This window comes from Oncorhynchus tshawytscha, linkage group LG25 (assembly GCF_018296145.1).
Source record: "Oncorhynchus tshawytscha isolate Ot180627B linkage group LG25, Otsh_v2.0, whole genome shotgun sequence".
NCBI lineage: Eukaryota > Metazoa > Chordata > Actinopteri > Salmoniformes > Salmonidae > Oncorhynchus > Oncorhynchus tshawytscha.
In genome coordinates, this window is record NC_056453.1 from 21288158 (window position 1) to 21302017 (window position 13860).

Consider the following 13860-nt stretch of genomic DNA (forward strand, 5'->3'; position numbering starts at 1 on the left):
GACCACTGCCTCTGTGGGTTAAGTTGTGCTGTCTGGGGTAACTTTTTTTTGTCTCTGTGTGAGGGAGGGAGAGAGAGACAATCCTCTAGGACAGGTTTATTTTTATTTTTTTTGCACCATGTTATTATCTATTGTATTTTCCATCTCTATGCAGCATGATAGACAGTTGGTCACACTTCTCCAAAGCCGCTGAGCCGAGAAGGGTGTAATTGCAGACCGCAATTTAGGGTGTTTTCTGGTATGGGTGTTTCTTAATATCAAGTTATACCCATTGATGCTAACCATTTGGACAGCTGACGAAGAAAGCTGCAGTCATTAGATTTTGACACGGTCTGTACATTCTTCCATATACCAGAAACTGATGAAACGGCATGATCATTACACAGGTTCACCTTGTGCTGGAAACAATAAAAGGCCACTCCAAAATGTGCAGTTTTGTCACCAACACAATGCCACAGATGTCTCCAAGTTTTGAGGGAGCATGCAATTGGCATGCTGACTGCAGGAATGTCCACCAGAGCTGGTGCTAGATAATTTAATGTTAATTTCAAATCACATTTTATTGGTCACATACACATGGTTAGCAGATGTTAATATGAGAGTAGCAAAATGCTTGTGCTTCATGTTCCGACTATGCAGTAATATCTAACAATTCATCTAACAATTTCACAACAACTACCTTATACACACAAATATAAAGGAATGAATAGAATATGTACATATAAATATATGGATGAGCGATGGTGTGCGGCATAGACAATATGCAGTAGATGGTATAGTATACAGTGGGGCAAAAGTATTTAGTCAGCCACCAATTGTGCAAGTTCTCCCACTTGAAAAGATGAGAGGCCTGTCATTTTCATCATAGGTACACTTCAACTATGACAGACAATGAGAAAAAAAATCCAGAAAATCACATTGTAGGATTTTTAATGAATTTATTTGCAAATTATGGCGGAAAATAAGTATTTGGTCAATAACAAAAGTTTCTCAATACTTTGTCATTGCCAACAAAGGGTATATAACAGAGGTCAAACGTTTTCTGGAAGTCTTCACAAGGTTTTCACACACTGTTGCTGATATTTTGGCCCATTCCTCCATGCAGACCTCCTCTAGAGCAGTGTTTTGGGGCTGTTGCTGGGCAACACGGACTTTCAACACCCTCCAAAGATTTTCTATGGGGTTGAGATCTGGAGACTGGCTAGGCCACTCCAGGACCTTGAAATGCTTCTTATGAAGCCACTCCTTTTGTTGCCCGGGCGGTGTGTTTGGGATCATTGTCATGCTGAAAGACCCAGCCATGTTTCATCTTCAATGCCCTTGCTGATGGAAGGAGGTTTTCACTCAAAATCTCACGATACATGGCCACATTCATTATTTCCTTTACACGGATCAGTCATCCTGGTCTCTTTGCAGAAAAACAGCCTCAAAGCATGTTTCCACCCCCATGCTTCACATTAGATATGGTGTTCTTTGGATGCAACTCAGCATTCTTTGTCCTCCAAACACAACGAGTTGAGTTTTTACCAAAAAGTTATATTTTGGTTTCATCTGACCATATGACATTCTCCCAATCTTCTTCTGGATCATCCAAATGCTCTCTAGCAAACTTCAGACGGGCCTGGACATGTACTGGCTTAAGCAGGGGGACACGTTTGGCACTGCAGGATTTGAGTCCCTGGTGGCGTAGTGTGTTACTGTTGGTAGGCTTTGTTACTTTGGTCCCAGCTCTCTGCAGGTCATTCACTAGGTCCCCCAGTGTGGTTCTGGGATTTTTGCTCACCGTTCTTGTGATAATTTTGACCCCACGGGGTGAGATCTTGCGTGGAGCCCCAGATCGAGGGAGATTATCAGTGGTCTTGTATGTCTTCCAATTCCTAATAATTGCTCCCACAGTTGATTTCTTCAACCAAGCTGCTTACCTATTGCAGATTCAGTCTTCCCAGCCTGGTGCAGGTCTACAATTTTGTTTCTGGTGTCCTTTGACAGCTCTTTGGTCTTGGCCATAGTGGAGTTTGGAGTGTGACTGTTTGAGGTTGTGGACAGGTGTCTTTTAAACTGATAACAAGTTCAAACAGGTGCCATTAATACAGGTAACGAGTGGAGGACAGAGGAGCCTCTTAAAGAAGTTGTTACAGGTCTGTGAGAGCGAGAAATCTTGCTTGTTTGTAGGTCACCAAATACTTATTTTCCACCATAATTTGCAAATAAATTCATTTAAAAATCCTACAATGTTATTTTCTGGATTTTTTTTCTCATTTTGTCTGTCATAGTTGAAGTGTACCTATGATGAAAATTACAGGCCTCTCATCTTTTCAAGTGGGAGAACTTGCACAATTGGTGGCTGACTAAATACTTTTTTGCCCCACTGTATATATACAGTGGGGAGAACAAGTATTTGATACACTACCTATTTTGCAGGTTTTCCTACTTACAAAGCATGTAGAGGTCTGTAATTTTTATCATAGGTACACTTCAACTGTGAGAGACGGAATCTAAAACAAAAATCCAGAAAATCACATTGTATGATTTTTAAGTAATTAATTTGCATTTTATTGCATGACATAAGTATTTGATCACCTACCAACCAGTAAGAATTCCGGCTCTCACAGACCTGTTAGTTTTTCTTTAAGAAGCTCTCCTGTTCTCCACTCATTACCTGTATTAACTGCACCTGTTTGAACTCGTTACCTATATAAAAGACACCTGTCCACACACTCAATCAAACAGACTCCAACCTCTCCACAATGGCCAAGACAAGAGAGCTGTGTAAGGACATCAGGGATAAAATTGTAGACCTGCACAAGGCTGGGATGGGCTACAGGACAATAGGCAAGCAGCTTGGTGAGAAGGCAACAACTGTTGGCGCAATTATTAGAAAATGGAAGAAGTTCAAGATGACAGTCAACCACCCTCGGTCTGGGGCTTCATGCAAGATCTCACCTCGTGGGGCATCAATGATCATGAGGAAGGTGAGGGATCAGCCCAGAACTACACGGCAGGACCTGGTCGATGACCTGAAGAGAGCTGGGACCACAGTCTCAAAGAAAACCATGAGTAACACACTACGCCGTCATGGATTAAAATCCTGCAGCGCATGCAAGGTCCCCCTGCTCAAGCCAGCGCATGTCCAGGCCCATCTGAAGTTTGCCAATGACCATCTGGATGATCCAGAGGAGGAATGGGAGAAGGTCATGTGGTCTGATGAGACAAAAATAGAGATTTTTGGTCTAAACTCCACTCACCATGTTTGGAGGAACAAGAAGGATGAGTACAACCCCAAGAACACCATCCCAACCGTGAAGCAAGGAGGTGGAAACATCATTCTTTAGGGATGCTTTTCTGCAAAGGGGACAGGACGACTGCACCGTATTTAGGGGAGGATGGATGGGGCCATGTATCGCGAGATCTTGGTCAACAACCTTCCATCAGTAAGAGCATTGAAGATGGTTCGTGGCTAGGTCTTCCAGCATGACAATGACCCGAAAAACATAGCCAGGGTGACTAAGGAGTGGCTCCGTAAGAAGCATCTCAAGGTCCTGGAGTGGCCTAGCCAGTCTCCAGACCTGAACCCAATAGAACATCTTTGGAGGGAGCTGAAAGTCCGTATTGCCCAGCGACAGCACAGAAACCTGAAGGATCTGGAGAAGGTCTGTATGGAGGAGTGGGTTAAAATCCCTGCTGCAGTGTGTGCAAACCTGGTGAAGAACTACAGGAAATGTATGATCTCTGTAATTGCAAACAAAGGTTTCTGTGCCAAATATTAAGTTCTGCTTTTCTGATGTATCAAATACTTATGTCATGCAATAAAATGCTAATTAATTACTTAAAAATCATACAATGTGATTTTCTGGATTTTTGTTTTAGATTCCGTCTCTCACAGTTGAAGTGTACCTATGATAAAAATTAAAGACCTCTACATGCTTTGTAAGTAGGAAACACTGCCGATTTTGCAGGTTATCAAATACTTGTTCTCCCCACTGTATAGTCTATACACACTCATACTACATTGACATAGCCACATACATACACAGCATACACACACGCACTCATACCGACACAACACAAACATGCACACTCACACACTTTTAAACTCATTATTTGCTGCTGATACTCAGTTCTTTATTTTATTATTATTTATCCTGATGCCTAGTCACTTTACCCTGCCTTCATGTAACATATCTACCTCAAATACCTCATACCTCTGCACTGTGATCTGGTACTCATTGTATATAGCTCCTAATTGATCTGGTACTCCCAGTATATACTGTAGCTCCATTCTTGTGTTTTTTATTTTATTCCTCATGTACTATTTTATTTGTATTATTTTTAAACTCTGCATCATTGGGAAGGGCTCATAAGCAAGAATTTCACAGTAGTCTGCACCAGTTGTTTTCAGCACATGACAAGTAAGATATTTGGAAATCCGGGCCCCCTAGTCATAGACTGTTCTCTCTGCTACCGCACGGCATGTACCTGAGCGTCAAATCTAGGTCCAAAAGGCGTTTTAACAGCTTCTACCCCCAAACCAAAAACTGAACAGCTAATCAAATGGCTACCCAGATTATTTGCAATGTCCCCGCCCCCCTTACGATCCTGCTACGCTCTGTTTATTATCTATGCATAATCACTTTAACTCTACCTACATGTACATATTACCTCCAATTACCTCGACTAACCGGTGCCCCCGCACATTGACTCTGTACCACCATTTGATTAGTATATAGCCTTGCTATTGTTATTTTACTGCTGCTCTTTAATTATTTTTTACTTTTATTTTTCACTTAACACATTTTTCTCAAAACTGCATTGTTGGTTAAGAGCTTGTAAGTAAACATTTTACTGTAAAGTCTACTACACCTGTTGTATTCGGCGCATGTGACAAATACAATTTTATTTGATTTGAAGTCTCCTTGATACAAATAGCGTGGAACTGACCAATGGCACGTATCAATGGACCGACCAATGTCATGCACTGACAGGCGTTTCCTGATATCAATGGACTGACGAAAGGCAGGCACAAATGGGTGTTACTGGATAATCAAGGAATGGCCATATCAAGAAACGCCCCCAAATTGCGGTCTGCAATTAGCTGAGCCGGAGGAGCGCGAATTCTTCTGGCTGTGGAATAGATTGCGGCCAGCAGGCCAAACGAACGATTAAAAACGAATCATGATTCTCGAGTCGTTCAAAAAGAACGAATCGTTCCCGAACTGCCCATCACTCGTACCCCCGCCCTTCTCTCTTTTCTTTTCATTTTGCGCCCTCATCATCCAGACAGACCCGTTTGTGCAGCGAAACCACATACAAGAGGAAGGTATTCTCTCCACATCTGTGCATTGTATTGTTATTTCATTATATAATTATCGTCATATAACAGTTAAGAGTCAAGACATCAACACGTTTGATCGAAAACAGAGTAACATTTTACGGTAAGAGCACGATTAATCAATAGCCTACATTTTGATAGTGCGCTTTAGTCTATAAATATTTTATTTAAGGAGCTATTTTTGTACAAGTTAGCTACCACCATTCAGGTGAAAATGTTATATTCTATAAACTTATCTGGATAAATATGTATTGTGTGAGTAGCCTAGCCTTTAAACTGTAGTCTCGTGCAGCTTCTACCTTATTTTGAACGATCAATGTATTCTCCTGTTGTCTCAGCTGGTTCACATAAGAATGTTCTGGAATCAAGATGCCGGTGGCCTTGATTTGGGGAGTGAGAGAGAGTCAAGACACCACATGTTAAACCGCTATTAGACAACTCTTAGGGTATTTTAAAGTTAAAAGGGATTTAGACAAAGGCCGCCAAAAAAGGGCAGCGTCGTGAGTGACTGTCTGTGTGTAGCCTACTGAATATTTACGTGTCTCCCATGCTGATAATGCTGAGGACAAGCAGCCACAGTACCCTGCAGATTTTGGGAAGTGCATGGTGGTGTTGAGACCGCCTTTGTCTAGTTGATGGAGCCCAGTCGGCACTGGTGTTTGCACTGCTCCAAAACCAGCCAAATATAAATGTACATCCTATAATAATCCCATTATTTTTTAAATCGGTTTACAGTCACTAACTACTTTTACAAGCAGTATATATAAAATGAGACAGATTAGATGGATAAACTGTGTTGTTGGATTAAAGTACTTGTCAGTGTATGTAATAGCCAATAATTCAATACTAGTTTTCAAAGTGTTTTTTTTTTTCTGTGCAAAATTGTGACAACAGAGGTGTGTGTATAAGAGTGGAGGAGGCTGCTGGAGGGAGGACGGCTCATAATAATGGCTGGTACAGCAAATGGAATGGTATCAAAAACCATCCCACTGATTCCGCTCCAGTCATTACCACGAGCCTGTTCTCCCCAATTAAGGTGCCACCAACCTCCTGTGGTGTACACACAATCAAGTAAAAGTTCCACCAGCGTGTGATGATGTCGTCAGGATAAAACCTGCCACCTTTCTTTGACACATAGATGGGGGACATTTTATTAATCCCTTTCTCTTAAATTAGTTTTGGGATAAGAGATTACGCTGCTTCTTACCAATAAAGAATAAGAGTGCCTTTTCCTTTTTATTGGATCATTATGGTTCCCTACCGCCCTAAACCCTCCTCCCTAAACTCTGGTTGCAACCCTGTCTCCACCCTGACCCTCCAGTCAATAAAGGGCAAACTCCACTTTACTCCACCATGCAGGCAGCTATATTTAGATGGTGCCACTTGTCACATAGAGAGAGAGCAGCCCTAGGGATGCAGTCTGCCACACATTTCCCTCATCTATCTTTTACAGAGAAACAGTGTTGGGGAAGCTACTCTGATATCACAGTTTACCAAACTATGAATTACTTCACACTGGAAGAAGTTAATCTACACTAAAAGCTACCCTTAATAAAAAATATAGTTTACTTAACCAAAGCTACTTTGAAAAGGTACAAAAATGCTTTTTAAAATGAAAATTCCAAAGCCTAAAATAGTGAACATTCAATGGCCAAAATGTTGAAAATATTCCACTGTCTCTGTCAAGTCCACATTGGGTAGACCTCCTGTTTAGAAAGCTCTAGAGCATACTTAGGCAGACTAGCCTGTCTGACTAAATAATTTTACTAGTTCTTCAAAGTAGATAAGGCATAGGCCTACTTTCAAACTGTCTATCCATCACCTCCTTGTGTTGTGTACATTCCTCTCTCATGCGGTCAGTCTGTATGTGACCTAACATAGCAGGCATAAAAGTGTATCCATCTCTGTCGGAGCCAGAATGAACCGGCGCAATGGATTATGGGCATTGTAGATAATGACCATGTTTCTGTGCTGAACTAGGTTGAATATTTGCATAGTGAAAACTACAACTCCCTTCAGCCCAGCGTCCCGCATAGTTCTTGACTTGATTTCTCTCGTGATTTATTTTTCTAGAGAAGCCGTGCTTTGGGCACACACACAAAAAAACTAAATGTAAATCAAGTAATTGAACCGATGTCTGAAAAAATAAACATTTTGGTTAATCGCTCAGCACTAGCAAGAACAGACCCCTCTGGAGTCAGATCTTCACAGAATGTGCAATTAAGCATATTAAACACAAAAAATATGTTTCAAATGAGAATTAAGGTCAAATTCCAAAAAAGAAAGGAAATTCTTGCCTACTTCACCCATATTCTATTTTAGCAACAACAACAAAAAAGTAGTGTGTTCCAGTATTAAGCTACACTGCTACATGGCAAACAAAGTAATTAACTACTGAAAACACCACCAAGGTTTGAATTCAGTTCAACTACCACTAAACTACTGCAAAATGTAGTTTAATAACTAGTTGAACTACATGTAGTTCACTACTCCCCAACACTGCATAGAAAGCCATTAGTCTGCAGTCTCTAAGAGGGGAGGGCTATTGTGATAGGTCTCAAAGACACAATTCTCTCAATGGCAAAATAATTGGATATTGTCTAGGGCTTTTTCTGTCAAAGTAATCTGCTGGTTGCACTGCCTGTTCAAAGCGTTTGATGTCTGAATACACAATACACGGGGGGTTAATATGATGTATTAAATATCGAACCTAAGGCTCGGCGAGGCTGGATTATATAGACAGTCTTGGGATGATTTCAAAGCCAGTGACATCAGTGCTGGTGCTTTAAACCAAATCACTTTCTTCAGTGGTGGGGAAGCTACTCTGAAAATATAGTTTACCAAGCTACCAATTACTTCACACTGGAAGGAGTTAAGCTACACTTAAGAAAAATATTGTTTACTTAACTAAAGTAACTTTGAAAAAACAGCTTTATCATATCCTAAATTTGAAATGTCAAAGACTACAAATTGCAAGAACATATAATTCTGGATTCAGATGTTGACAGAATGTGTAATTTAGTCTAACTATAAATCTCACTATAAACCAAGTGAAAATTAGGTAGGTCTGAGGCAGAAAAAGAGGATATTCTTGCCCATTTCAGATATATTTTCTTACATTTTTGCAAAAAAGAGTTTGCCTAGTTCCAGTCAGTGGTGTAAAAATACTTGAAAGTACTACTTACGGTGCCTAAAGAAAATATTCATGACACTTGACTTATTCTACATTTTGTTGTTACACCCTGAATTCAAAATGGATGAAATACGTTTATTTCTCTCACCCATCTACCCCATAATGACAAAGTGAAAACTTGTTTTTAGAAATTGTAGCACATTTATTGAAAATTAAATACAGAAATATTGAATTTACATAATATTCACACCCCTGAGTCAATACTTTGTAGAAGCATCCTTTGCAGCGATTACAGCTGTGAGTCTATCTGAGAGCTTTCCTCACCTGGATTTTGCAACATTTTCCCGTTTATTATTTTTTAAATTCTTCAAGCTCTGTCAAATTGGTTGTTGATCATTGCTAGACAACCATTTTCAGGTCTTGCCTGAACTGTAACTCAGCCACTCAGGAACATTCACTGTCTTCTTGGTAAGCAACTCGTGTGAATTTGGCATTGTGTTTTAGGTTATTGTCCTGCTGAAAGGTGAATTTGTCCCCAAGTGTCTGTTGGAAAGCAGACTGAACCAGGTTTTCCGCTAGGGTTTGTCCTGAGCTTAGCTCCAGGCTTAATTCAGTTTATTTTATTTTTATCTTGAAAACTCCCCAGTCCTTAATGATAACATGATGCAGCCACCACTATGTTTGAAAATATGGAGAGTGGTACTCAGTAATATGTTTGGGGCAAATCCAATAAAACACAACACTTTGTATTCAGGACAAAAAATGTATTGCTTTGTCACATTTTATTGCAGTATTACTTAAGTGCCTTGTTGCAAACAGTGTGCATGTTTTGGAATATTTTTATTCTGTACAGTCTTCTTTCATTTCACCATGTCAATTAGGTTAATATTGTGGAGTAAATACAATGTTGTTGATCCATCCTTAGTTTTCTCCTATCACGGCCATTAAACTCTCTGTTTAGCCTCATGGTGAAATCCCTGAGCAGTTTCCTTCTTCTCCAGCAACTGAGTTAGAATAGAACACCTGTATCTTTGTAGTGACTGAGTGTATTGATCCACCATCCAAAGAGTAATTAGTAACTTCACCATGCTCCATGGGATATTTAATGTCTGCTATTTTATTTTGACCCATCTACCAATAGGTTCCCTTCTTTGCTAAGCATTGGAAAACCTCCCTGGTCTTTGGTTGAATCTGTGTTTGAAATTCATTTCTCGACTGAGGGACCTTACAATTATCTGTATATGTGGAGTACAGAGATGAGGTAGTTATTTAAAAAATAATGTTAAATGCTATTATTGCTTAAGTAAATTTTTACTCCTGAACTTATTTAGGCTTGCCGTAACAAAGGGGTTAATTACTTATTGACATTTCTGATTTAAATTTTTTATGAATAAAATAAATAATCTATAAACATAATTCCACTTTGACATTTTGGGGTATTGTGTGTAGGCCAGTGACAAATCTCAAATGAATACATTTTAAATTCAGTTTGTAACAAGACAATGTGGATTACTTTCTGAAGGCACTGCATGTAGTTTTTTTGGGTATCTGTACTTCACTACTTATATTTTTTGACAACTTTTATTTTTACTCCACTGTCTATATGTACTTTTTACTCAGATACATTTTCTCTGACACCCAAAAGTGCTCGTTACATTTTGTATGCTCAGTTAGAATAGCAATATGGTTCAATTCATGCATACAGTGCATTCAGAAAGTATTCAGACCACTTCACTTTTTCCACTTTTTAAATTTTTTTTTACAGTACAGCCTTATTCTAAAATTGATTAAATTGTTTCCTCAATCTATACACAATAGCCCATAATGACAAAGCAAAAACAGCTTTCATTTTTTTTGGTGTGTGTGTGTGATATATATATATATATATATATATCACATTTACCTAAGTATACAGGCACTTTGTTGAAGCACCTTTGGCAGAGATGACAGCCTCGAGTTTTCTTGGGTATGACGCTACAGGCTTGGCACACCTGTATTTGTATTCTCCCATTCTTCTCTGCAGATCCATTTAAGCTCTGTCAGGTTGGATGGAGAGCATTGCAGCACAGCTATTTTCAGGTCTCTCCAGAGATGTTAGATCGGGTTCAAGTCTGGGTTCTGGCTGGGCCGCTCAAAGACATTGACACTTGTCCTGAAGCCACTCCTGTGATGTCTTGGCTGTGTGCTTAGGGTCGTTGGTCCTGTTGAAAGGTGTACTTTCGCCCAGTCTGAGGTCCTGAGCACTCTGGAGCAGGTTTTCTCTGTACTTTGCTCCGTTCATCTTTACCTCGACCCTGACTAGTCTCCCAGTCCCTGCTGCTGGAAAAAATGGGATGGTATTGGCCAGGTAATGAGCGGTGCCTGGTGTCCTCCAGATGTGACACTTGGCATTCAGGCCAAAGAGTTCAATCTTGTTTGTCATGGTCTGAGATTCCTTTAGTTGCCTTTTGACAAACTCCAAGCGGGCTGTCATGTGCCTTTTACTGGGGAGTGGCTTCCGTCTGGCCACTCTACCATAAAGGCCTGATTGGTGGAGTGCTGCAGAGATGGATGTCCTTCTGGAAGGTTCTCCCATCTTCACAGAGGAACTCTGGAGCCCTGTCAGAGTGACCATCGGGTTTCTGGTCACCTCCCTGACCAAGGCCCTTCTCCTCTGATTGCTCAGTTTGGCCGGGCGGCCAGCTCTAGGAAGAATCTTGCTGGTTCCAAACTTCTTCCATTTAAGAATGATGTAGGCCACTGTGTTCTTGGAGACCTTCAATGCTGCAGAAATGTTACCTTTCCCCAGATCTGTGGCTCGACACAGTCCTTTCTCTGAGCTCTACGGACAATTCCTTAGACCTCATGGCTTGGTTTTTTGCTCTTACATGCACTGAGGGACCTTTATATAGACAGGTGTGTGCCTTTTCCTGAGGGGTGGCTTCCGTCTGGCCACTCTACCATAGCCCATCTCCTTAGCCCATCTCCACAGAGGAACTCTGGAGATCTGTTATTTCACCGAGTGTCCCTCCTTGTTATTGTTTTGCAGTCTTTTGGATTCATTCATATATTTCTCTATTTCTTACTCTTTTTTTTTTCTATCTCCAGGAAACCACCAAGCTCCTCCAATATCCTGTCTTCCAGACACATACTAAACCACCACCACAAACACACCACCCATCACCCTTATCATGCAGACAGTCTAGGTCTGTTTCCCTGGCTGTGACCCACCCGAGGCTGAGGCAGCTTCTCCTACAGAGCTCCACACCCCCAGGGGGACCCCCACAGAGATGGCTGATTCAGACCCCTCGTCCCCCTCCGATCCCCCACGGCCACTGAGCTCCCCCCGCACCCCTCTCTCCCTTTCATTCCCCTTCCTCAGGGAGGGAAGTCGGGTGTGGGAGAGGGAAAGGAAACCCCCCCTGATGCCAGGCGAGCTGCCAAGCCCTCTGCCCACCAAACGCACCCGCACATACTCCGCGTGAGTAGGAATAATCTGTGGTGATAGAGTGAGGGTGTTTGTGCATGGCCTTGAGTGTGATCTATGAGGCTCTGGTCACTATCAGGGACTAGGGAGCCATTTTGGATGCAAGTCCAGAGAAAAGCCTCCATGGGTTAATGTTGTTTCTCTCCTGTGTGTGTCTCTCAGTACGGTGCGGGCCAGATCAGGCCCAGTGTATAAGGGTGTGTGTAAGACCTTCTACAGGTCCCAGGGTCATGGCTTTATAAAGCCCTCCAACGGTGGAGAGGACATCTTTGTACACATCTCTGAGTGAGTGATTCTGAAGCGTTAGGATGCAATTATAATCTACAACACACTTTGGGACTGAAGTGTTATATGCGTTGTACCTAATATCATATTTTATAATCACAATACACCTTATTGCTTTATCATATATTCATAAACTTTAATGTCCTAGACCTAAAGAGGCCTGGATTCTCTCATAACGTTCTCCCCCTCTCCCTTTTTTAGTATCGATGGAGAATACGTGCCCATGGAAGGTGACGAGGTCACGTACAAAGTCTGTTCCATCCCCCCCAAGAACCAGAAGATCCAGGCGATGGAGGTTGTCATCACCCACTTGGCCCCAGGAACCAAGCATGAGACCTGGTCTGGACAGATCATCAGCTCCTAGACCTCCACCTGCATCTGCAAAGAGGCAGTATGGTGGAGGGTGGGGGTTGGGAGGGAAGGTGGGAAGGAGCCTGGAGAGGTAAAGGGGGAGGAGGGAGAAGTGGAGTCCAGGGTAGGGAGATAAGGTGGGGGAGGTAGGAGCCTAGAGGTAAAGGGGAGGAAGGAGGAAGTAAACAAGCACAGGGAGCAGTGGAAGGAGTGATTATGTGAAGGTGTAACCCTGAGGGTTGGAATGTGGTAATATAAGGCTTAAGACAGCGTTAAGTAGGTTTCAGTTGGAATGTGAATGAGGAAAAGTTAAATATTTAAGTTAGGAAAAGGGTCCAGGTTAAATTGGATTAAAGGTTGATGGTTTTTTAAAGATTATTTAAGATGGCAGGAGTCTAGTACGTTTTAATAAGACACTGCTGTAAGGAAAACTGTGAAACAAAGAGCAACAAACCTTCCTAAATTATGTTGTTTTTATTCATACTTTGATTTATTTATTTAATTTTTATTCGTTATGACAAGTGAGGTAGATATTGTTAAGATTATACATTTGTGTTTTAATGCCAATATATGCCTGGTCTAACCCATCGCACAATTCACTCTGATGATACTGCCCTGGTAACGCCCACTCCTTCAGTCTAATGTTGACCAATGACAATTTATTAATCTTTGTAACAGAGTTATTGATGATTACTATATGAGGTTCAAAACTCCTTTTTTTAAATCATTAAAACACATGTTATCCATAGTTATAGACAAGAAATGAACATGTACTGTTGTCAATAGTCTCCTTTCATCATGCAGTTTTAGTCTTTTGTAAGCATAATTAGGTTTATATGCATTGTTAATACCATGTTTTATTTATTGTGACTAAATTATATAGTACTATGTCTCTTCTTATTTTGGGGAACTGTTTGAAGTTTCATTGTGTTCTAGAGCACTTTTTACGTCGATTCACTGTGACTAGCGTGTTGTCATTAGGATAAAAAGTTACTACTGTATTATTCACATTCCTGTGTGTAATTGTTTATTATTTGCATGAATAAGTTAACCTGTGGTCCAAAATAGGTTATTAGCTATTCAAATATTGCTTCAGAAATTGCTTATTAGAACGGTATGTAACATCGATAGTCCATTAGAGGGCAGACAAGGACAAGTAATCTCTAACCAATTTTGGAGAAACTCAAGGGTACACACAGTACTTCACAAAACAGGTCTACTGTGTGGAAGTGTGTCAACCTCTGATGAAGTAATGGTTAACCCTGACCATATAGATATTTTGCATCATGCAGTATC

At 41.0% G+C, this 13860-nt stretch overlaps 1 protein-coding gene across 3 annotated transcripts; it reads left to right on the plus strand.

The window, feature by feature from the left end:
• The first annotated feature begins 5092 nt into the window (after positions 1 to 5092).
• On the plus strand, positions 5093 to 13574 carry csdc2a (cold shock domain containing C2, RNA binding a). 3 transcript variants are annotated; one of them, XM_024387927.1, is made up of 4 exons: positions 5119 to 5432; positions 11550 to 11922; positions 12091 to 12213; positions 12415 to 13574. In XM_024387927.1, exons 2-4 carry the CDS (start codon positions 11732 to 11734, stop codon positions 12575 to 12577), a joined length of 477 nt encoding a protein of 158 aa, XP_024243695.1. In that variant the 5' UTR covers positions 5119 to 5432; positions 11550 to 11731; the 3' UTR covers positions 12578 to 13574. The 3 variants fall into 3 exon arrangements, with proteins under 3 accessions (XP_042162050.1, XP_024243695.1, XP_024243696.1); XM_024387928.1 differs by having other exon boundaries at positions 5119 to 5317; XM_042306116.1 differs by lacking the exons at positions 11550 to 11922; positions 12091 to 12213 and having other exon boundaries at positions 5093 to 5432.
• The last annotated feature ends 286 nt before the right edge of the window (positions 13575 to 13860 follow it).

Coding starts and splice junctions, on each gene's coding strand:
- csdc2a (XM_024387927.1), top strand. CDS start 11,732: ATGGCTGATTCAGACCCCTCGTCCCCCTCCGATCCCCCACGGCCACTG. Junction 11,923..12,090: donor CGCACCCGCACATACTCCGC/GTGAGTAGGAAT, acceptor TGTGTCTCTCAG/TACGGTGCGGGCCAGATCAG. Junction 12,214..12,414: donor ATCTTTGTACACATCTCTGA/GTGAGTGATTCT, acceptor TCCCTTTTTTAG/TATCGATGGAGAATACGTGC.